The 23,227-nt window shown below is 62.1% G+C and overlaps 2 protein-coding genes across 10 annotated transcripts; one reads left to right on the forward strand and one right to left on the reverse strand.

The window, feature by feature from the left end:
- Positions 1-5,382: 5,382 nt before the first annotated feature.
- On the forward strand, positions 5,383-13,679 carry LOC114018761. The gene is made up of 13 exons (XM_027819265.3): positions 5,383-5,428; positions 5,955-6,537; positions 7,019-7,113; positions 7,334-7,489; positions 7,876-8,032; positions 8,361-8,397; positions 8,641-8,783; positions 9,248-9,351; positions 9,496-9,571; positions 10,129-10,217; positions 10,536-10,667; positions 10,818-10,888; positions 11,054-13,679. The coding sequence occupies exons 2-13, from the start codon at positions 5,961-5,963 to the stop codon at positions 11,277-11,279; spliced, it is 1,863 nt and encodes a 620-aa protein (XP_027675066.3). The 5' UTR covers positions 5,383-5,428; positions 5,955-5,960; the 3' UTR covers positions 11,280-13,679.
- Positions 11,558-22,988, reverse strand: B3GAT3 (beta-1,3-glucuronyltransferase 3). Of its 9 annotated transcripts, none has more exons than XM_037904397.1 (6): positions 22,832-22,987; positions 19,732-19,829; positions 18,862-19,039; positions 17,568-17,898; positions 12,625-12,915; positions 11,558-12,286 (listed from the first exon to the last, which is right to left on the reverse strand). In XM_037904397.1, exons 2-6 carry the CDS (start codon positions 19,811-19,813, stop codon positions 12,188-12,190), a joined length of 981 nt encoding a protein of 326 aa, XP_037760325.1. In that variant the 5' UTR covers positions 19,814-19,829; positions 22,832-22,987; the 3' UTR covers positions 11,558-12,187. The 9 variants fall into 9 exon arrangements, with proteins under 9 accessions (XP_037760325.1, XP_043407822.1, XP_043407825.1 ...); XM_043551887.1 differs by lacking the exon at positions 22,832-22,987 and adding an exon at positions 21,141-21,575 and having other exon boundaries at positions 19,678-19,770; XM_043551890.1 differs by having other exon boundaries at positions 11,558-12,915; positions 22,832-22,988.
- Positions 22,989-23,227: the final 239 nt, after the last annotated feature.

The raw sequence follows: 23,227 nt of genomic DNA on the forward strand, positions 1-23,227 counted from the left end.
ACCCCGGTTGAGATCAGGGCCCCCATCGCATCAGGTGCTGCACAGACCCCAGCTGAGATCAGGGCCCCCATCGCATCAGGTGCTGCACAGACCCCAGCTGAGATGGGAGCCCCCATCATGAGGGGAGCTCACATCCAGTCTCAGCCCCAGAGTGCTCACAATTTAAACAGTCCCATCCTTGAGCCCCCTGCTCCCTCCAAGGCCGCCCCACTCTGGGGGCAAATCTGAGCCCCCCACTGCTCCCCCAGTGGAAGGTGTGAACCCAGCTGGCGCTGAGCCGGATCCTGCACAGTCATAGCGCGAGGGCCCAGCCCCACTCGCACCTCATTGGGTGGCAGCCTCCCTGCTCAAGTGAGGCCAGGGCTCCCACACAGCCACTCGGCCGGGACCACGGCGCACAGGCGGCACTGCAGGTAGGGTCCTGACAGCGGGAGGGGGCAGGACTCTGGGTTTGGACCCCTGCAGGGCACATCTCCCTGGGGCTGGGTGTCTGTCCAGACTCCCCGGGCATGGGGCTCTGGGGCTGGCGTCTGCGCTGGGGTCTGCACCAGGGCCCTGGGATGGGGATCCTCCCTTCCTGGCACACGGGGCTTCATCAGGAGCAGAGCCTGATAGGGAAGTGGGAAGTCTGCTGTCTCTGCCTCCCTTTCCCACTTGCAGGCCCAGGCATTCTCAGCAGGGGGAGCTTTAAGATGAGGGACCCCCCCCCTCCACTGCACCCCAGGCTCATGGGCAAGCTCACCCCCCTGGAGCCGCTGTCCTGCTGCAGGGAACAACGGGGAGGTAGGAGGAGGGCTGAAGAGTGGGACCAGAGAGGGACAGGGCATGGGGTGTGGGGGTGAGGAGTGGGACCGAAGAGGGACAGGCAGCAGGGTGAAGGGTGAGGAGTGGGACTGGGGGGGGGGACAGGGAGTGGGGTGAAGGGTGAGGAGTGGGACAGGAGGGGGACAGGGCGTGGGGTGGGGGTGAGGAGTGGGACTGGAAGCAGGGTGAAGGGTGAGGAATGGGACTCGGAGCGGGGAGCGGGGTGAAGGGTGAGGAGTGGGTCCGGAGGGGGACAGAGTGTGGGGTGAGGAGTGGGACTGGAGAGGGACAGGGTGTGGGGTGGGTGGTGAGGAGTGGGACCAGAGAGGGACAGGGAGCGGGGTGAAGGGTGAGGTGTGGGAGTTGTTGGGGACGGGGAGTGGGGTGCGTGATGTGGAGTGGGACTGGAGGGACAGGGAGGAGGGTGGGGATCAGCTCCAGGAGGCATCGGCCAGGGGATGTTTCACACAGAGAGGCCTAGCCTTCCTAGCAGGTGTTGGACCCTGGGGTTCAGGGTGCTGGGGCAGGTCCCCCTCTGTGGGGGAGGCGCTGTGAGAGAAATGACCTTGGGCCCAAGGGCAGCAAGCAGGGGACGGGGAGCATCCAGCCCCCACCCAGGGTAGGGCTAAGCTGGCAGCTGGGGTTGGGGCTGTGCCCAGCCCCCCCAAGACTCCCAGACCTCTGTAAGTTCATTGCTGTGTTTGCTGGGCTGGGTCAGTTCTCAGGCTCGGGCCCTGGGTGAGTTCTCTGCGCTGGCCCCAGCTGCTGTGGGTACCATGGTGGGGCAGGAGGGTGCCCTGCTCTGCTGATGCCTCTTTCCCCTTGGGCTGGTCTCCCGCCATCCAGAGCCTCTGCCCATGGCTGCCCCCAGTGCCTGGCCCCCCTGTCCTGCAGCCACCTGGTAAGGGGAGGGGGTATTGGACCAAGCCAGGAGCCTTAGCTGCTCAACTTGGCCTTTTCCTGGAGTGCGGGGTTCAGGCACTCAAGGGGCAGGGTGAGGCCTCAAGGGATCAGGATTTGGGTGAGGCGCTTACCGGTCAGGAGTCAGCTTAGGGTCAGGGTTTACAGTCACAGGGGTGGCGGACGGCGAGGGAGCTGGCTCCAGCCTGCACCCTTGCCCCAGACTCTAGGCCCAGCTGCCCCACCCGGCCGGGTTCCCCACCCTCAGTCGCAGTCATTGGGAGCCCAGCACTCCCAGGGCCCCAGGCATTGCTGGCTGGCTGGCTCCCTCAGTGTGGGGGATCCCCATCGGGGCCAGGCTCTGCCCAGACACAGCGAGGGTACCTCCAACCCCAATTGCCTAGCAGGGAGCTCTCACCAGGAGCCAGGGTCCAGCGGAGCCAGGGGAGCAGGGCACCAGGGGTGGGGCACTCTCCCAATAGCTTCAACAGATGGGGCCTCTGGGGCTCTCTGCCCCTTGCCTGGTGTGCTGGCAGTATCTGATCTCTCCCAAGAGCTCATCACCCCAGTGTCCTGGCCCCATGGCCAACAGGAGGTGTTGAGTCCCAGGGCAGCACCAGCTCAGGGGTAGGGGTCAAATGGAGACACAGAAACCCCTTTCAGCTGGGGGCAGAGCAACCTGCCATGGCCCAGGGCATCTCGGGCATTCCGCCCACCTGTCCTGTCCCCATCACCCATCCCCCTGCCCAGGGACCCCGACATCACCCGAGCTGGGCCAGCTGCAAGCGACCAGCACAGAGAGTCCCCCCCACACCAGCAGCACAAGGAGGAGCAGGGGACATCCCTGGATTCCAGCCTCCCCACCGCAGCAGAAAACAAACTCTTACCCAGACAGGGCCCCGGCTCCCCAAGCCCAGCTCTCATTTGCCCCCTGTATCCTTGGCTGCTGCCCCGAGGGATCGCCCCATGCATAGGGCTTTCCCTTGCAGCAGGCACTCAGTGTTGGAGGGCCCCCCCCCCCACTATCGGGACCCCACTCTGCAGGGGACAGAGGGCTCAGTCCCATGTACCCCTAAGAGTCCCAACCGCACCTTGACCAGCTCAGGCACCTAGGAGCTGGAGGTCCTGGTGCCTAGCAGGAGTCTGAGCCCCATGGAATTTGGCCCCAGAACCAGGCAGCTCAGCTGGGGACCACAGTCCAGGCCCTGGCCACCTGATCTGTGCTCTCTGCAACTCACCGCATGCATGAAGGGCTGGAGAAACAGCTAGGGGGGAGCTTTTGTGCCATTTGGCCCCGCTGGGCCTGACCTAGATCATCCCCAAGGGCAGAGCAGGACCAGCCAGATGTGTGTCGGGGGGGCTGGGGTTGCAGCGACCCCTCTGGCCCAGGGGGCAGTGAACTGGGGAGGGCGGGCAGGACAGCTCAAAGGCCCTTGGGATCAGTTTGAGAAGATGTTACCAAGCCGATGAAGTGCGAGGCACAGCTGGAACCCCAGGGCTGTGTTGGGAGTAGAGCCCCCGCCCAGATGGGGTCCCATGCGCCGTGTAGGTCCCTGTGTCCCTGCCCTGCGTGATGGCTCCATGGTACAGGGGTGTGTGTGTCTTTCCAGGGGCAGAGGCCCTTCGCCTTTGTGTCAGGGTCCAGATGTTGGGGGAATCTCTCCCCCGCACTCCCTGCAGTCTCTGTCTGTCCTGCCAGCTGCTCTGCCCCAGACTCTGACCCGGCTCCCAGCTCCCCTGCATGGGCACAGTGCTGGATGGGGGGGCATTAGATTGGGTAGGAATCCAGGCGCTCAATCTGTGTAATTGAACAAAAAGATTAAAAGTGACCTGACCTAAGAACCACACTGGGAACAGACCTGGGGTAACAGCCTTGCAGATGAAGGCCTAACCCGAGAAGTAGCTAGGCAAATTCGGAGTGGAAATATGGTGTAAATGTTCCCAGCTAGGGGGACAGCCCGTTAGACAGGGGAAGTTGCCATTGCTGGATGGTTTTCCATCTCCAGGGGCTGTTTTTCTAGCAGATCTGCCCAAGTGCAGCCAGGAATTCATGCAGGGAGATTCTCTGGATTGTGTCACACAGGAGGTCAGACTAGATGAGCTTTGGGGTCCCCTCTGGCTTTAGAACCAAGGAATCTGTGGGCTTGGCAGGCCCGGGGAGTGCTGGGTCTAGCTCAGAGCCGACTCTGTCTCCAGTGAATATCACGGCTGAGGCAGGGCAGTGGGGGGGCTCGCAGGGACCAGGGCAGCTGGGGTGTGGCAGATTCTCCCCGGGGGTTCGTGTCACACAGGACAGATTGCAGTGATGGGCACATGGCTCCTGCCTTGTAACTGCTAAATTTCCCGGCACTGGGGGCTGGGGTGACTCCAGCTTTGCAGCCCAAATCCTGCCTACTGCAGACTCTCCATGCAGGGAGACCCCCCTGTCAGGGTGGGGTTACATGTTTAGAACTCACCCTGGTCCCAGCCCTTCCCAAAAAGGAACCAAGTGCCCAGGGCATGAGCACAGGAGCCTGTGGCACTAATTGCTCCGGGGCGGTGACGGGGCAGGAGGAGCCTGGCGCCACAGGCTCAGGGTGCCAATGTTCCCAGCCCCGTTATCCTGCCCAGGTCACCATCCACAGGGGTCACCAGGGCAGGGGGCTCAGAGACACCCCTTCACACTCATACCCAGAACTGCGTCTGGGGCCATGACGCCAATGAGCCAGGCGTGGCAGAGCTGGGGTCAAGGTCAGGGCTCAGCTCAAGGTCAGGGCTAAGGTTTCTCTGTCTGGTGCCTTCTGGGCCCCCATCCCCTGTGTTGTCTGCCAGGGGTCTCTGGTGCTTGGGTCTCTGTGTGTCATGCTGGACGGGGAGGGCAGGGCCGACCGGGGGGGGGAAGTGGGGCAATTTGCCCCAGGCCCCCGCGAGAGTTTTTGGCGGCACTTCGGCAGCGGGGGGTCCTTCTGCTCCATGTCTTTGGTGAAGTGCCCCGAAGACACAGAGTGGAAGGACCCCCGCTGCCGAAGACCCCAGACCCCCTGAATCCTCTGGGCGGCCCCGGGGGAGGGGGCCCTGGCAATCTCAGGTGCCCTGTGGGACCCTGCCCTACAGTGTTATCACTTGTTCTGGAGCAGGGCGGGGAGATGTGGGGCAAGCGGGGTGCCAACCCCGCCCCGAGTTGTGGGGTTGCGCTGGAGGGAGGTGAGTCGGGCCCAGTTCTGTAGCCCTGCTGAGTTCCCCCTGCCTTCCCTCCTCTGCATGGAGCTTCTCCCGCAAGACACAGGGAAGGGAGAACGCTTTTGGCCCACAGACAAGACTGGCAGCCAGGACTCCTGGGTTCATCCCTGACTGGAAGGGGACTGGGGTCTAGTGATTAGAGCAGGGGTGCTGGGAGCCAGGACTCCTGGGTTCTATTCCTGTCCAACTGCATGAGCTGGTGGGCAGGTCCCTTCTCCACCCTGCGATGCGTGATGCCCTGCATGCGTTTGTCTGTGTCTGCCCCCCCAGCCCTCCTCCCCCTGCTCTCACACAGGATATTGGGCTGGGAAGGCGCGCGGCGAAGGCACCTGTTTTCCGTTTGTTCGTTCGCTCGCGCTGGGAGATAAGCAGGCGTCGGAGCCGCCGCGCTGACAGGAAGCGGGAGGGGGGGTCTCTGCGGGACCAGCACGATGTGCCACAACGCTGCACTGAGCCCTCTGCAAACAGCCAGGGACCCGGGCGGGCCTCAGCCGAGAGTCTGTGGGTACTGTGGGGGGAGGGGGGAAGCCTGGACTCGGGTTCTATCCCTGTCGCCAGGAGTGACTGGGGTCTAATGATTAGAATGGAGCGGGGGGACTTACTGGGAGCCCGGACTCCTGGGTTCCATCCCCAGCTCTGGGAGGGGAGTGGGGCTAGTGGGTTAGAGTGGGAGGGGCTGGACAGAGCATTGGAATGGAAACACAAGACCAGGATTCGATTCCCGGCTCAGCTATTGGCTGGCTGGGTGACCCTGGGCAAGGCAATTCACTGCTCTTTGCCTCAGTTTCCCCCTCTGCAAAATGGAGACAATGACGGCTGGGTTCTCTTCCCAGCTCTGGGAGAGCAGTGGGGTCTAGTGGTTAAAGCAGGAGGGTTGGAAGCCAGGACTCCTGGGTTCTATTCACAGCTCCAGAAGAGCTGTGTGTCCAGCTGGCTAAAGCAGGGTGGGGGGGCTCAGAGTCAGGACCCCTTTGCTTAGAACTTGCTCTGTGGGGGTGTGCTGCCCCCTCATTTCTCTGGGTCTCTTTCAGCTCCGTATGGGACTCAACGCCACAGGGATGGAGCCTGAGATGAGCACCTCTGGCCCCTTCTATCCCCCCTGCAGCATGGAGGCCGGGGACCCTATCAGCACGCAGGGGACGTATGCTGCCCTGGGCCAGCCCAGCTGGGGCCCTGAGGGGAACCCAGCCCAGCAGGGCCAGCTGCCCAGGGCAGCAGGGGGCCCCTATGGGCTCTGGCCCCAGAGGATCGAGCCAGCCAACCGCAGGCTGGACCCCTTTGCCCAAGCCTTCCCCAACCCACCTTTCGGGAAGCCATGGGTGCTGGGGACTCAGGCATCCAGGAGCCAGGGCTTCAGCTTGCAGGAGATAATGGCCCAGCCGCCCCCTATTGCCCCACAGGAGGGATACCCCCCTGCCAGCCCCCTGCTGCTGCAACTCCCTGGAGGCCAGCTGGAGGGGTCAGGGCCTCCTCTGTCCTACTGCAGCCTCCCAGTGAGGCAGGGGCAGGGCGGAGGTGGGTACGGGCAGCAGCGCAAGGAGCCCCCGCTTCCGTGCCTATACCAGGAGAACCAGCCTGCTAGCTACAGCCCCCCAGAGGGCTACCCGGGACCCGGTGAGTGACGGGGGGGGAGGGGAATGGCTATGGGTGCCCTCAGGGGATGGTGGGGCAAAGATGGGGGAGGCCAGCTGAGGGGAACTCCAGTTTTGGGGAGGTTATGGGACTAGGGGATGCTCTCCGGGGCTGTGGTGGGGGGAAGAGACAACTTGGGGGGCAGTGGGGGACATGGAGGGAGGACTCCAACTTGGAGAGTTATGGGGTTGGGAGGCACCACTGGGATGTGTGGGTCCAGGAGGATGCAGGGGTATGGACACAGACCGATATGTGCCTGTGGGGACTGGAAAGGGGACACCTGGCTCAGTGTGGGTTATGGGGCAGAAGGGGGAACTCATCTCAGGAGAATTATGGGGCAACCCCTGAGGGTTACGGGATATAAGATGGAGGGCCCCCAGCTTTGGTGGGAGGCTGCTGGGATGGGAGGGGGGAACCCTGTCTCTTAGCTCTCACAGCCTAACCTCCCCTCCCTGTGTGTCAGCTCCCCAGGGGCTCGCAGGCCCTGAGATGTATGCTGGGCTCCTGGGCCCCCCTGACTGGCCCCCTGACGCCGCCCCCAGCCTCTGCTGCTACCAGGTGGGTTGGCACGAGGAGGGTGGTGGGAAATGGGCGGTGCCCAGTCCCAGGACCATGCTGCCGAGGAGGGGAGGGGGTGGGGAGATTCCCCCAAGACTAATGGCAAGGGCAGTGGAGTCTACTGGTTAGAGCGGGGCTGGTGCTGAGAGCCAGGACTCCAGGGGTTCTCTCCCTGGCTGTGGGTTCAGACTCCCTGCACTGAGCCTGTCATCCCCTGCAGGACACTGAGTGCTACTGCAAGGGGCTGGAGTTTCGCCCTGCTGGTTTTGCCCCATGGCCGGGGGTCTCCCCTCGGGAGCCAGAGTCAGAGGTCGCTGCTGCCAGGCTGGGGCATGAGCAGAGCCCCCCAACGGCAGGCCACACTGCCACCCCCCAGGTGAGAGTGGGACCTTGGGGGAGTGGGGGCTGCCTCCTTGGGTGGGGCATGGGTGGGGCAATGGAGTCAGGGGAGGCCCCCCCCCACTCCCCAGTCCCCATCACAGCTCACAACCTTGCATCCAGCTGGGCTCCTGATCACTCATTGGACGGGAGGGCTGGGGACACTGGGGAGGGGGATAGCCAGGGAAGGAGGGGTTGGGAGGATGTCTTGGTGGTTAGCTGGGTGTTTCCCAGCACGGGGGCAGGGGGAAGGGGGAGTTGTTAGAGTCCTGCCCCCCCCAGACCCAGCAGGGGTGCCGGCACTGGGGAGGCCACAATGCCGTTCCCCTCATTGCCCCCCCATGGGCTAGGCCCCTGCAGTCTCTGACCCCTTCTCCTCCCCAGGTTTCTGGGACCTCCTTGGCCTCCAGTTATCGGGGCACTCCTTATTGGAGCCGGATGCACCGGGCCAGGGGCCCCCCGCACTACACACCACCCCCCATGCTCAACCCGCTGCGCCGAGGCACGGGGCTGTTTGCTGAGCTGGGCGCCTCGCTGGGCGGTAAGTGCCCACCACCTTCCAATGCAGGCTGGGGGGCTTGATTGGTTGCTTGGGAGCCAGGACTCCTGGGTTCTCCCAGATGCGGCTGAGTGTGGCCAAGCGGCAGGGGGTGCAAGGGAGGGTCTCTCCCTCCACTGAACCATGTGGGCTGGGTTCCTGGGTGTGGTGGTGGTGGTGGGGAGTCCATGAAGGTTTGTCGGGTGGGTACAGAGCCATATGGGGGGTTCTGCAGGGCCCTAGGAGATGGGCAGGGGGTTGGGAGTTCAGGGCAGGTTGGGGGACTGTGTCTGTGCCAGGGGCCTTCACAGCTGGACTCTCCCCTCCACAGGTGGCAGCCCCGACCCCCTCCAGTGCCTGGACACCCCGTAAGTCCTGTCTTTTGGGGTGGAGGGAGACTAGGCTACAGCCCCCGGGGCAGGTGTGGCAAAGGGGATGGGCCCCAGGGTGGGACCTTTGGTCCGGGGATCTCCTGGCGGAGGGAGGAATCCCTAGGCTGGGGGTGGCTGGGGAGCATAAGTGGGGGGGGAAATGGCTGTTCTGGGAGGGGCAGTAGCAGGGCGGGCACGTGCCTGTGGTTGAGGCCCCCTCACCTGCCCCTTCCCCTGCAGACAGATAAATGTGGGCCCCGCATTCCAGCCGGCACTGCCAGTGCTGCGGGACCCACACCTTGCCCGACTGGACCCCCCGCAGGCCGAACTGGCCTGGAGGCCCTGGCCAGGGCTGGAGCAAGATGCAGAGACCCAGCGCCAAGGTGAGAGGTAGCGCTGGGGATTATCAGGGGGAGGAGCTGGGACACTCACAAGCTGGGGCAGGGAGAGGTGCGGCAGGCCCATATGTCCCTTACAGTGTGGGGAGGGGAGAAGCAGCTGGACAAGCCCACCCCCAGTGGCTCCTCTGGGGCTCAGTCTGCATGGTCCAGTCAGCCCCCAGCCTCTTGGGGGGAGTAGGCCATCTGTGATGGGGACACTCACCGCCCCCACCAGCCCAGGGGCAGGGAGCTCTGTGGGTGAAGCAGAGGGTATACTGAGGGGTCCCATGAGCTGGGGGAAGGGTTCCAGGGCCCATCTGATGGCTGCTCTCTGGGTGCAGTGCGGGGAGTGGAGGGGTCCATGGGGTGGGGGTTCCCAGGGCCCATCAGGTTGCTGCCGTCTGGGTGCAGTGAGGGGGGTGGAGGGGTCCCACTGGGCCCAGCTGATGGCTGCTCTCTGGTTGCAGTGGAGACACTGCTGGACGTGGCTTGCTCCAGTGCCCTCCCTGGGGGTGGCACCAATCAGGAGCTGGCGCTGCACTGCCTGTGCCAGGCTGGCGGGAATGTCATGGTAAGAGAACCCCCCACCCCATGGCCTGGGCCTTGGTAAGTAACAGTGTCTGACCCAAGGCCAGGATGATTCTGGCAGGGGAGCCCCCTGGGGAGGGAAAGGGTCTAGGGCAGCTCCCCCGTCTCAGCTTTACTCCCCCTTCAGGTTGCCTTGGAGACTCTGTTGCTGCGAACCCCAGTGTGGCCCAAATGTCACCCTCTGGCCAGTTACCATTACACAGGTAAAGGGGGGAGAGGTGTGGGCAAGTGGCATGGCCAGGGTAGCTAGAAGAGTCTGGGGGCCAGTGGGGGCAGGGCTGGGGAAAGAAGGGGAACAGGGGTAGCAGCAGCTGGACAGGATGGAAGAGGAGTGGGGGCAGGATTGGGAGCCGTGGCAGGGTGAGGGGGTAGGGCTGTAGGGGACAGGAGGTTGGGGGCAGGGCTGTAGGGGGTACGGCTGTGTGGGACAGGAGGCTGGGGTGGGGCTGTGAGGGGGCAGGGTGGAAGTGGAACAATTTGTATAGTGGGGGTGCTGAGAGCCATTGAAGCAAACGCTAAACCCTGTATATGATGGAAACCACTTCAAGCCAGGGGGTGCAGCAGCACCCCCAGTTCCAGCCCCTGGGGCTGTGAGAAGCAGGGACGGGGGAGCAGGAACATTGGGTGGGGCAGAGTCTATGAGCGGGGTGGGATGGGGCCAGGCTGTGGCGGGGAGGGGAGGGGAAGAAAGGAGGGTGTGGAAGGGCTATGAGGGGGGTGGGGCAGGACTCCCTGTCTCAGATCCCTCTCCCTCCTCCAGGCAGTGACATGTGGAGCACCCATGAGCGACGCCTCTTCTCCAAAGCCTTTGCCCTGCATAGGAAGGACTTTGCCCAGATTCAACGTGCGGTGAGAGCAGCACCAGCCCCCTTCCCCGCCTCACTTCCAACCAACTTCACAGTCCCAGCTTGGTGGGGGAAATGGACACCCGGCTACTCCTGCCCTGGCCTCTCCCAGCACGGGGAGATGTAGGGAGCCGGACAGGAGTGCTGGCTGCAGGGGGACGGACTCCTGGCTACTCCAGGCCTGGCCTCTCCCAGCAGGGGGCGCTGTAGGAGCCGGGTGGGAGCGCGGGCTGCAGGGGGAAGGACTCCTGGCTACTCCAGGCCTGGCCTCTCCCAGCAGGGCTGGGGGATGCTGGCTGACCGAGTTCTCCCTGCTCCTCAGGTGCCCTCCAAGCGACTGGCCCAGTGCGTGGAGTTCTATTACCTGCACAAGAGCCGGCTGCGGCGCAGTCACAAACGAAGTGGTGCCGGGTCAGAGACGGGCGCCATCGTGGGCAGGGCCGGCCCCGGGCAGGTATGTGAGACCTCAGGGACAGGGATGGGGGGAGCCCCTGCCCAGACAAGGAAGCAGCCATGTCTGCAGTCCTTCTGGGTGGGTGGGTGGGAGGAGGGGACGGGAGTCTGTGATGAGGTCTGTGATGTCCCCCCCGTCTCTCTCTCTCAGCCCCCACCTACCCCGGAGCTGCCTCAAGACTCGCCCCCTGGCTCCAGCTTCCCCTGCAAACGTTGCGGCAAGTAAGTGTCTTTAACTCTTTGGGCTCCGCTCCCACCAGAGTGCGGGGGGCAGGCTCCGAGTGGGAGTGTCCCCCAGGCCTCTTGCTTGCTGGGGGAGAAGCAGCTCAGAGGCTGAAGGGCCCCCGCCGATGCCGCACTAACCCCTCCCCGCCATTCTGTCCCCAGGACATTCTACAAGATCAAGAGCCGAAACGCCCACATGAAGATCCATCGGCAGCAGGACGACTGGGGTGGGCAGGCGGGGATACTGGGACCTGGTGCTCTCCCTGCCCCTCATGCGGGGTGCCCCCCCTGGGCCAACACAGAGCCAGCCGAGCCTGTTGCTGAGGCCCTGGCCTGCCCTGGGCTGGGGCTGCTCTATGGGAAGGACATGGAGCAGCTCTTCATGTGATGGGGGGCAGAACCCCTCCCTTGGCCTGGCATGGAGAACCCCACCCTCCAAGAGTTTGCCCCATTGGGGGCCAAGGGGCTGTGGTCTCCTCATGGGGAGCACAAGGTTACAGCAGCCCAGTGCCATAAGGGCAGGACCTGCCCCTGGGAGAGACTCCACGCAGGCTCAGACTGGCCCCTGCACTGTCCTCTATGCCTGGGCAGCTCTGACCCTGCCTGCTGGGCATAACCGCAGGGGCATGTGGGGCAGCGGGCCGAGGGGCAGAGAGACAGCCAGGATAGTGGGGGATGGGCACTTTATTGAGGATATAACATGCTTATTGCTGTAACAGCCACCACGTTCATGCAACAGCCACACACACAAAATGGACACACAGGGCTCCCTGAAGCTGGGGAGGGATCCCAGCCCATTGCTGAGTGGGGTGGGTTTGGGGAGGAACATAATGTCACACTCACTCACAGCTCCACTGCCTTTAGGAGCCCTGCCCAGCAGGGCAGGACCAGAGCCGCCATCCTCAGGCGCCATGCAGCGGGGCTAGGGTCCCCTAGATCTTTACACTGAGATGCTGGGCAGGGGGAAGAGGTCCTGGGGGGGGTTTCAAAGGGAATAAATCCTGGAGCAGCTGCCTCTCTGGGGGCAGGGTCTGACTTCCAGGCAGTAGCAGCTCAGGATGTTGGGCTGGGGGGGGCTCCCTCAGCAGGGAGCAGCAGCACTGGAGATGCTGGGATAGAGGCTGCTCCGCCAGTGGGGTGGGGGCTGAGGGCAGGGCCCCTGAACGTCACAATAAATAAAGCAGTCTGGGGCGTTCAGTCCCCAAGTCCATTGCTCTGGCAGCCGCCCTGATCCTGTCCTGGGTTCTGGGCCAGCTCCCCAAACGGGCCTCCCTGTACCGTGGCTCCAGGTGCCACTCACACCTCGATGCTTGGGTCAGAGCCCAGGCCCTGCTTCTGCAGCAGCTCCTCCTGCTTCATTTTGGGCTTCTCCGACCGCGTGTGCCAGACCAGAACCTGCAATGGAGGAGTGCAGGACAGAGGTGGGGTCCAGAGAGATCCCCCCAGACTGTGCCCCTCCCCCAACCAGCACCCCCAGCCAGTCACCACAGCTGGGGGACTGAAGACACCTGGGACCATCCTGCTTAGAGGCAAAATTTCACATTCCCCACTCCCAGCCCGGAATAGAACCCAGGAGTCCTGACCTCCTGCCCTAACCCACTCGACCTACTGCGCTCCCAACACCATGGATAGAACCCAGGAGTCTTGACCCCCTGCCCTAACCACTCGACCCACTGCACTCCCAACACCACGGATAAAACCCAGGAGTCCTGGCTCCCAGCCCCGCTCCTCACCTTAGTGCAGTTGTCAGCTCGGGGCTCCAGCTCTTCGATGGAGACCAGTGACTGCAGCAGGCTGCTCTCCAGGTAGCCACGCTCAGCCAGCAAGTCAAACCGGGCCTCGCGATTGGCCAGCAGCAGCTGCAGAGCAATAGCGAAGCCGGCCATGTCCATGGGGAAGGGCCGGTTGGGCTTCCAGGCTGTGTAGAAGCCCACCACCCTGCCCTTCTCCACCAGGGGGCGCTCGAAGCGCAGGCCACCCACCAGCCCCACAGGCCAAACTGAGACACGCTTGGTGGAGCGGATCTGTGGGGAAGAGAGAGGGGTGTCAGCAGCAGAAAGAGACCCCCACGTGGGAGAGGCGAGACAAATGCCTTCCTGCTCCCCCCATCCCCTGCCTCCAGCGCCCAGCTATCCTCCCGTTCCCCGTCATCCCACCCCGCCTCCAGCGCCCTGCCCCCCCCCCTCCCCATCACCCCACCCCCTGCCTCCAGCGCCCTGCTGTGACGAAGTGGGAATTTTTTGTAATATTTTTATGACACCTCTAAGTGTCTCCGTTTCCCCTATACAGTGCATTGTTACCCAGCGGTGGCTGGGGGGGAACGTCAGACTGTTTGCTCTCAGGGCAGGCTAGGAGACAGAGGTGAGGATGTTGCTGTCTGGGTCTCAATCCCCACACTAGTGGAACACCTCAAAAGACACCAGATAAATCCAATTGTCTGGACATTGCTCCCTAGCAATCAACGACGCAGAAATCTATAGACTTCCACGCCTCTCAGCAGGAGGCGGGGGGGCTGAGCAATGTTCCCCCAGTTTGAGATCCAAGGACTGGAGAGATGGGGGGGGGGCAAGAGTGGGTGGCTGGAGGCAGCCAGGGCTCTCACCTGGAGTCTGACAGAGGAGATCAGATGGAGGATCAGTGAGAACTTGCACCAAGGAGCTCACTACAGCTCGGCTGGGCCCTGGGCTAACCAGATTGGACTGTGCTTTAATGTCTGTTCTCTGTGCTAACCTAAGGACTCCCTATGGTGTGTTCCAGAGGACTAATAAACCCAAGTGTTTTGACAACACTGTGTGAGTGTCACTGCCAATGCTTGGCGAGGCGCATTAATCCCTGGGGAGTGTACTAGTCTCCACTGGGGGTCTGTCTCAGCTGGACTCGCTGAATGGAGCTCACAATGTGAAGCAGGAGTGCCGGAGGCCCAGAGGTCCAGTTTCACGAGGCGGGGAAGCCATGTATCTTACACTGCCTCCAGGGGGTCTGGCACACTGAAGGGGTTCCTGCTAGAGACTCTTCCTAAACTGAGACCGCATCACCGACCTTGTGGATCCATGACAGGTGGTGTTAGCGGTGGGATGCTGAATGCACCGGTAGCATTTTGCAATGAGTGACTTGCAGCAGTAAAACAAGGATAGTTAAATGGTCTGTAACCAGCTCCCTAAGACAGGCAATGCAAATGTGTGCCGGCAAAGAGGGCTAAGCGTTGGGAAGCTCAACAAGGGGCAGCTGATTGCATGGCTGGAGAAGGATGATCGCTCCAAGAAGCAGGTTCCAGATCCAAGGGTGTGAGTGTGAAAAAGGCAGCAACAGGGCAGCCTCAAGACCTGGCTCCCCGTGCAGCAGTGGTCTTTGCGACCTGGTTCCCCACTGATAGATCTGAAGTGGTGGGACTTGGCACTGAGAGTGAAGGCGCTAGCAGATTGTTCCCACTCAGCTCCAGTCAGTTGACTGGGAGAAGCAAGGAGGAAGAACCCGCAGAAGGAGAGGAAGCAGGAACCGGATATGGAGAAGCAGAGGGGCACGTGGGGAAAGATGCTGATTCCGCAGGGATCATAGATACCAAATTGTTGCCCTACTTTACGGGGCGGGGATATTGATGCCTGTCTCGCTGCCTTTGAAAAGGCTTGCGATTTGAACCAGGTTTACCCTGCAGACTGGCTCCACTGTCTCATCCCTTACTCAGGCCCACAGCTATAGAGACGTTCAGCCACATGGATGGAGCTGATACTGGGGACTATGAACAGTTCAGAAAGGCTCTACTGCTTACGTTTGAATTGACACCTGGGGCTTATAGGGAGGTTTCGGGGTGCGCAAAAGACCCACGGTGTGACCTACATGGAAGCCACCACCCTGATGGGAGAATATCTCCACAACTGGGGTAAGAGTGCAGGGACATTACACGGGAGGATTGGTATAACCTGGGTGGGTTGGAGGAACTCTGAGATCTGTCCTCACAAGCTTAAAATGTGTCTAGCGCACAGGGAACTGAAGCAAGGATCTGCATAGCACAGGTCAGCTGGCCGATGAGTTTGTGGATGGTAGGTCTGGGTATGAAGAGAGACCCAAAGGGGACTGGGCTAAGCAGGGGTCCTGGGAAAGGGAACCAGTGGAGGCACCCCAGGAGCGGGACTCGGGTAAACCTAAAGTGGGGGAGCAGCCATGTGGGCAGACCTCCTCCAAGGGACCTCTGAGACGCGAGATGTAATATCTGTAGGAAAACAGGACAGAAGTGGGCACTATGGCCAAGGCTTGATGAAACAGAGTTTACTGCATCACTCTGCCCAACCAAGAAGGCCGCCTTGTAGCTCAGGCTCTGAGCGGGAGCCACACAGCCAACTCCTCGGGGGCAACAAGGGTGGTGACAGATGGGCTCCTGATCCAGGCACTGTACACGTGTCCTGCGGTACTCTGCTGGGCTCAGACTCATGGGATCCCCAGTGGGAGCAGAAGGTGCTGGTTACTGGGAAGATGTTCCCGCGGTAGAGAGATTCTGGGACAGAGAGCCCTTGTCAGAGCACATGTACAACCCATCACACGCTGAAAGGCTGTGTCAGCTGGGTTAAGGTTCCTTTTGTCTAGCTCTGACTCCTGTGCAGACCCAGGAGGACTCGGGGTGGCTGGTCTCCAGGATATCAGCTCTGACATCCTTTTGGGGACTGACTGTATCACCTTAAGAGAAAATTCCGCTCGTTTCTGTACCAGCCCAGGATTTGAACCACCCGAGTGGACAGGCTCAGACTGGAGGTGTCAGTGAAAATGCAAATAGCTTGGCTGGCAGGGAGCAGGAGGGTTTTCCCCCCTTGCTTGCAACACAAAGTAATGGCTGTTAGCTCAGGACACCTTTCTGTCTGTAACCATAAAGCCAGATCTGAGTGGGGCAGGGGAATGGCCACAGCCAGCTACACATGGGAGATGTGAGTCATACTGGCTCAGGCGAAACTTCCCTGGTGCCTGATGCTGTGACCAAGGGAGCAAGCTCCCAGCCTGCCCTCGCTGGGAAAGTAGAGGCAGAGTGGAGCCCTGTGGCAGCTGAAATCCCAGCTGAGTGTGGGCAGACACAGGCAGGGCAGGGGGATGGCCAAACATGTTTGCCCTGGCCAGGGGGAGAGAAGCCGCAGTGAAGGGGCCGCTTCTGGTAACAGACACCTGATCAGAGGATGGCCCTGGCCACATGCGTTCTCTTAACCAAGAGAGCCTGAATCACAGCCCACCAGGAGCAGGGGGTGAGAGGACGGTCCTGGGGGTAAAGGCAACAGACTGACCCCAAGTGGGGAGAGACGGTTCTTGCATCACACAGCGCTGGGGTTGAGACACACCAATGTGCAGGAGCCTCTTGCATGCCTGCCTCACCAGACCCTGGGACACCACAGCCCCAGGGATATGACTGGGCGAAGACCAAATGATCCAGGGGTCATTTCCTACCCCAACCTAGGATAAGGACACCCCTGGCTGCAGCCAAGCTGACACTTGGAGGACAGGGGCTCACTGCCCTCCTCACTCCCCAGCCAATGAGGGGGTCGAGGGAGTGGCCGGACCCCACCCCAGTTTCAAACTCAAGGTTTTGGGTTAAAACAGGGCGCGGGGCTGCACCCTGCTGGTGCCATCTAACAGACCAGACCTAAGAAAGGATGGGAAAGTGCTTGGAACGGTGTATTGGAAACTATAAATTGGACTGAATGGCAACGGTGCTATAAGAATCTCGAGAGTGCCGGGTGGGACAGCTACCAAGGAAAAGGGGAAGATGCTGTAGTATCTCTGGATAACATTTGTGGGTTCAAACTTCCCCAGGTGACTGGTTTAAGTGACCCTGCTCAGCTTGGTCTCAAAGAGGGAAGAGATGTGACAAAGTGGGAATTTTTGGTAATATTTTAATGAAGCTTGTGTGCGCCTCAGTTTCCCCTATATGTTACATTGTTACCCAGTGGTGGTGGGGAGAGGGGCGGGGCAGGACTCTTTGGCCTTGGGGCAGGCTAGGAGACAGAGGTGTGGGTGTCACCTAACTGTCTGGGCCTTAGAAGTAGAGCCTGTGAAAAGACAATGGCAAATCCAATTGCCCGGACATCGATACCCGGTAACCAAGTGGCCCAGAGAACTATAGACTTCCCTGCCTCTCAACAGGGGGGCTGATCTCAGATCCAGACTGAAGAGATATGTGGGGAGTCAGAGGAGATCAGACAGAGGGCCAGAGAGAGCTTGAACTAAGGGGCTCAGTACAGCTTGGCTGGACCTTGGGCTAACCAGATTGGACTGTGCTTTGACGTGCGTTCTCTGTGCTAACCTAAGGACTCCCTATGGTGTGCTCCAGAGAACTAACACTGTGTGAGTGTCATTGAAATGCTTGGCGAGGTGCATTGATCCCTGGGGAGTGTACCAGTCTCCATCGGGGTGTCTCAGTTGGACTCGGTGAACGAAACTCATGGTGTGAAGCAGGAGTGCTGGAGGCTCTAAGGAACAGGTTCAGGAGGCAGTGAAACCGTGTGGCTCATGCTTCCTCCAGGGTGAGACCCTAGCGGGGCCGGCACACTGAAGGGGTTCCTCCTAGAGACTGTTCCAGAGTTGGGCCCGAAGCACCGATCACGTGGATCTGTGACACCTGCCACCCCCACTTCCCCAGTCACCCCGCACATCACACCTCCGCACTGCCCCACTCCTTCCCCCCGAAGCGCACAGCACCCACCTCATCGAAGAGGCGCAGGCTGTAGGTGTTGTCGTCATCGGCAAAGTAGACCACGCCCTCCTCACTGAGCTCCCGGTTCTCCCGCAGCCACTGCAGGGCCAGGTTACGCTGCTCCACACCACGGGGCTTCAGCCAGTTGGGGTCACTCTCCTTGCGCTTGTGCTCCTTGGGTGTCTCCGTGTGCAGGTGGGTGAAGCGCAGGCCGCTCTGGGCCAGCAGCTCTGACACCAGCTGTGTCTTCACTGGGGAGTCCTCTACCACGATCCAGTGGAAGTTCTTCACGTGCAGAAAGGTCTGTGAGATGCGCACCAGCTCAGCCTTCTGCACCAGCCTGCGGGAGGAGAAACAACAGAGAGATGCACCAGCTCAGCCTGGTGAGGAGTGGGAAACAATAGAGAAATATGCCAGCTGGGGAGGAAGGGGGAAACAATAGAGAAAGGCACCAGCTCAGCCTGGGGAGAAGGGAAAACAATAGAGGAATGCACCAGCTTGGCCAGGAGAACAAGGGGGCAACAATAAAGGGGGAGAAGCCAGAGAGAAGCACACCAGCTGGAGAAGGTGGTGGTGTGAGAGAAACCAGGACATGCAGCAGCCTTCAGGGAAAGGGTGATGAGGCAGACTGGGGTGGGCAAGGGGGAGCAGGCAGTGGAGTTAGACTGTTCCTCCCAACGGAGATGAAGCAGTCGGGTTCCAAGGAGCACCTCTTGGGGATCGAAATATCCATTTCTGGAGCTGCCAGTGCTCGGCATTAGAGAAATCTCAGCTCCTCTGGCGCAAATGGGTTTAATACCAGCTCCATCTGCTGGAGGGATATTCTTCCCCTCAGCCATGTCTTACCCCAGCAAGGCAACGGTAACTGCAGGTGTGTAAATGCACGCTCATGATGATCTGGTGAGGATGGGAGGAAGCAGGACAGTTAGATCCTGGACAAAATGGCTTAGTAGGTTCTGCAGAGGTTGCTTCCCTAGCTGTTTGGGAGCAACTGGAGTGTTTCCATAAACACTGATTGGTGTTGGCCAGGGGGAGCAGGGCCTCTTTCAGCCCCCTGGCTGCTAACACTGCAGCAGAGCCGGCTGGCGGGTTCCGTGGGAGCCACAGGGCCCTAACCTGCTACCTGCAGGCACCTGCTCTCTTTGCGGCTGGGTTTCAGGCTGCTGAATCCAGCACTGGAGTCATTTCTGTTCCTAGCACATGGAGACTCTTCCCATCCCCAGCAGAGCCCCCCATCTCCCCAAGCCCAGCCTATTCCCAGCATGGCCAAGCCCCCTGCAGCTCCCCCAGCAGGAGCTCCCACCTGGCATAGGTGGGTGTAATGGCGTAGATGATTGGCAGTGCCTGTCCCTCCAGCTCTGGGCCCCTTCCTCGTGCCTGCAGCCGCTTCACCTCACTCAGCAGCTGGGAGATCTTCTTGTCCTTGCCGTGCATGAGGTCACTGGCCGATCTCAGGTGTTGGGAGCAGTCACAGGGCTGCCCTGGAGCCAGGCAGAGGAGGAGGCAGACAGGTCAGAGAAGGGAGACCCTCTGGGTTGCCGCTAGCCCACCCCTCCCTAGGGGAAGACTGGGCCCAACCGCGTGGTCCCCAGAGTGTTCATACCTGACTTGAAATCCGCTGAGTAATGGTGTTCCCGGTCCTTCTTTATCTCCCTATTGGGGAGCAGCGGGGCTCCCAGACAGATCCATTCTCAACAGGGAGTTGCGTGGCACCCGATCTCCCCTGGGGACGATTCCCCAGCTGGACCCAGCCCTGGTCAGGGAACAACCAGGCTCCCATCCCTTTCCCAAACCAGCATGCTCCCTCCTAATCCACCCTCTGAGCCTCAAGTATTCCTGTGACTCTCCGAGTTTCCTGAGACAGGGTCTGTGCTTTTCCCTCCAGTCCAAGCCCTGACCCCACACCTCTGACTGAACTACTGGCTCTTTATGCAGATGCCCAGTGGAGCTGGGGCAGGGGCTAGCACCCAGTAGGACACGGGCTGGCACTGGTACCCAGATAGGCTCCCCTCTCTGTCTCACTGTCTCACTAGGGGGAGAGAGGACGTTCAGGGGCCAGTGACTGTTGGCACTGTGCTCTGGTGGGGATCGAGAACAGCTCCTGGCCGAGCCCACAAACCTGCTCTGAGTTCAGCCCCAGCACCACAGCTGTTGCGCTCAGCCCAGCACTCACCCAGCTGCAGCAACGCGTACATGAGCCCAATCACCGACACTAGGAAGTAAATGACAAACACATTCTTCAGCTTCACCTTCATGGTGCCACTCTGGCCCCTGGGGAGATGGGGAGGGAGTGGCTGGTTATGGGGGTGTCCTGCTGCAGCACCCCCCGCCTCCGAACTGCTATGATGAGCACATCCAGGAAATGCTGGGCACATGGACACGCACCTCTAGCACTGCAGTCCCCATCTCTGTACCATGGCCACCCTGGACTTCCTGCACCTGTCACCACTGGGAATGTCTGCAGGTGGGGCTTTCACCATGTTTCTTGGTAGCCCCTGGCATGACTGGGCTCCCAGCACTCACAGGAGCCTTCAGTTCAGGCTGGGCAATGCAGCAGGAAGTGGATAAGGATTTGGAGCCATGTAAATCTCAGCCCCACCATAACCACTGTGCCCACTGTGGGTAAAGGGGGACATGGCACCATCCCCAGGGAAATCACACCCCGGGGATGGGGGGGGGGAAGATGGGGGATGTGCCACCGTCCCCAGGGATGGGGAGGGTGTAACCCCTTAATGAGGGAGATTGCACCACAGGAATGGGGGGCAAACATGGCACTGTCCCTGGAAGACTGCGCCACAGGGATGGGGGGACATGGCACCATCCCTGGGGAGATTGCGCCACGGGGATGGGAGGGACGTGCCACCATCCCTGGGGAGATTGCGCCAAGCGGATGGGGGGCAGGGCGGACATGGCACCATCCCTGGGGAGATTGCACCACGGGGATGGGGGGGGGGGGGAACATGGCACTGTCCCTGGGGACATTGCGCCACAGGGATAGAGTGGATGGGGGTGAGATGGAGTGGAAATTTTCTGTAATATTTTGTATGAATAGTGTGTGCATGCCTCAGTTTCCCCTCCATGCTGCATTGTTAAGTAGGTGCTGGGAAAAGGTTGTTTACTCTCTGCCCAGGTGTGACTGATGCTGTCAGGGACATGGGGCCCATACCCCTGGAGAGTCCAAGAAGACAATGGTCACTCCATTGCCCAGACATTTGGTACCTAGCAACTAAGGACCAGGGATGGCCCTCCCCTCCGCAGGAAGCCAACCATGTCTGTGGGGGAACAGGAACAGAGGACTGAGGAGGGGCCAGGTGGAGGGTTGTTAAGTGTGGGCTGCTGGAAAGCTGGAGGCTCTCCTGAATGGGGACAAAAGAGGGGTCAGAATAAGTCTCTGGGCTGGCCAAGATGGACCATGCGGTAACTTTCTGTTCTCTGTGCTAAGCTCAAGACTAACAAACGCTTCTATTTTACAATGCTGGCTGAGTGCCCCCGCAGATATCTGAGGTGGGACATTGCTCCCTAAGATTGTACAAGTCTCCTGCAGGGGGTCCATCCCAGTTGGACTGGCTGACCGGCGCTCACAGTGTGAAGCAAGGGTGCTGATGGACCAGAGGTCCAGCCTAGGAGGTGGTGAAACCAAGTGGCTTATCCTGGAAGAAGAGTTGGGTCTGGCACGCTGCAGGGGTTTCCTCACAGAGGTTGTTCCAAAGCTTGGGCCATAGAACCAGACCTGTGGATCCAGGACAGGAGGCCTTGGCCCCGTCCCTGGGAAGATCGCACTGTGGGACAGGGAGGTGGAGATGTGGCACTGTCCCCGGGAGATGGCACCATGGAGATATGTGCAGTTGGACATGGGACATGGCACCAACCCTGGGGAGATTACACCACGGGGACTGGGAGAATGTGGAACCATCCCAGGGAGATCCCGTCACAGGCATGGGGTGGGTAGGACATGGGACAGTTCCCGGGGAGATCACACCACAGGGACTGGGGGCGGGGAACATGGCACTACCCTGGGGAGATCGCACCACGGGGATGGGGGGGGCAGAAGGGGACATGGCGCCATCCCGGGGAGATCGCACCATGGGGATGGGGGGGCGGCAGGGGACACGGCGCCGTCCCGGGGAGATCGCACCACGGGGATGGGTGGGGGGCGGGGCGGCAGGGGACACGGCGCCGTCCCGGGGAGATCACACCACGGGGATGGGGGGGGGTGGCAGAGGACACGGCGCCGTCCCGGGGAGATCACACCACGGGGATGGGGGGGGGGGGCAGCAGGGGACACGGCGCCGTCCCGGGGAGATCGCACCACGGGGATGGGGGGGGGCGGGGCGGCAGGGGACACGGCGCCGTCCCGGGGAGATCGCACCATGGGGATGGGGGGGGGGCGGCAAGGGACACGGCGCCGTCCCGGGGAGATCGCACCACGGGGATGGGGGGGGTGGCAGAGGACACGGCGCCGTCCCGGGGAGATCGCACCACGGGGATTGGGGGGGCGGGGCGGCAGGGGACACGGTGCCGTCCTGGGGAGATTGCACCACGGGGATGGGGGGGGGCGGCAGGGGGCACGGCGCCGTCCCGGGGAGATCGCACCACGGGGATGGGGGGCGGGGCGGCAGGGGACACGGCGCCGTCCCGGGGTGATCGCACCACGGGGATGGGGGGCGGGGCGGCAGGGGACACGGCGCCGTCCCGGGGTGATCGCACCACGGGGATGGGGGGGGGGGGCGGGGCGGCAGGGGACACGGCGCCGTCCCGGGGTGATCGCACCACGGGGATGGGGGGCGGGGCGGCAGGGGACACGGCGCCGTCCCGGGGACATCGCACCACGGGGATGGGGGGGGGGCGGGGCGGCAGGGGACACGGCGCCGTCCCGGGGAGATCGCACCACGGGGATGGGGGGGGGGCGGGGCGGCAGGGGACACGGCGCCGTCCCGGGGAGATCGCACCACGGGGATGGGGGGGGGTGGCAGAGGACACGGCACCGTCCCGGGGTGATCGCACCACGGGGATGGGGGGGGGGCGGGGCGGCAGGGGACACGGCGCCGTCCCGGGGAGATTGCACCACGGGGATGGGGGGGGGGCGGCAGGGGGCACGGCGCCGTCCCGGGGAGATCGCACCACGGGGATGGGGGGCGGGGCGGCAGGGGACACGGCGCCGTCCCGGGGAGATCGCACCACTGGAGCAGGAACGTCCCATCGTTGCTATGGAGACCGCGCCATGGGGAGGGAACGTGCTGCCGTTGCCACGGAGACCGCGGCTGGTTACTCACCGCGCCGGCCCCGGGGGGTGGGGACCGGGTCTCAGCGCCCAGCAGCCTCCTCCTCACCCGGCCCCGGCACTTCCGGTCCGGCCCCCTGTCTGCTCCGGGTCACACTCAGCATGGGGCCTTGCGGGTCTCCTTCGCCCCCAGCAACTCACTTCCGGTCGGGTCCTTCAGCAGCTCCCCCACTTCCGGCCACAATTGCAGGATCCCAGAGTCCTGGGTTCTTAGTCCCGGCCAATCACCGGCCCCCAGCGAGAAGCGGCGCCGCGTCCCTCCTCCCCGGCCCCGTTCCCCGAGCGGACCGAGCCTGACGGGGGATGGGGACAGGCACGGCCCCGCCAGCGACTCTGGCCTTTGCCAGCCCCGGAGCGGCCACAGCCGGGATGGCGGGGCGAGTCCCCA

This window comes from Chelonia mydas, chromosome 7, assembly GCF_015237465.2.
Source record: "Chelonia mydas isolate rCheMyd1 chromosome 7, rCheMyd1.pri.v2, whole genome shotgun sequence".
Taxonomy (NCBI): Eukaryota; Metazoa; Chordata; order Testudines; family Cheloniidae; genus Chelonia; species Chelonia mydas.

What these genes read in the sequence shown, in the direction of transcription:
- LOC114018761 (XM_027819265.3), top strand. Translation starts at nt 5,961, where the DNA reads ATGGGACTCAACGCCACAGGGATGGAGCCTGAGATGAGCACCTCTGGC. An exon ending in TTGCCCAGATTCAACGTGCG is followed by an intron (nt 10,218 to 10,535) that starts GTGAGAGCAGCA and finishes CCTGCTCCTCAG; the next exon opens with GTGCCCTCCAAGCGACTGGC. An exon ending in CCCTGCAAACGTTGCGGCAA is followed by an intron (nt 10,889 to 11,053) that starts GTAAGTGTCTTT and finishes TTCTGTCCCCAG; the next exon opens with GACATTCTACAAGATCAAGA.
- B3GAT3 (XM_043551884.1), bottom strand. Translation starts at nt 21,471, where the DNA reads ATGGTTCCACATTCTCCCAGTCCCCGTGGTGTAATCTCCCCAGGGTTG. An exon ending in ATTACACCCACCTATGCCAG is followed by an intron (nt 17,899 to 18,861) that starts GTGGGAGCTCCT and finishes CTCCTCCCGCAG; the next exon opens with GCTGGTGCAGAAGGCTGAGC. An exon ending in GCCTGCGCCTCTTCGATGAG is followed by an intron (nt 12,916 to 17,567) that starts GTGGGTGCTGTG and finishes TCTTCCCCACAG; the next exon opens with ATCCGCTCCACCAAGCGTGT.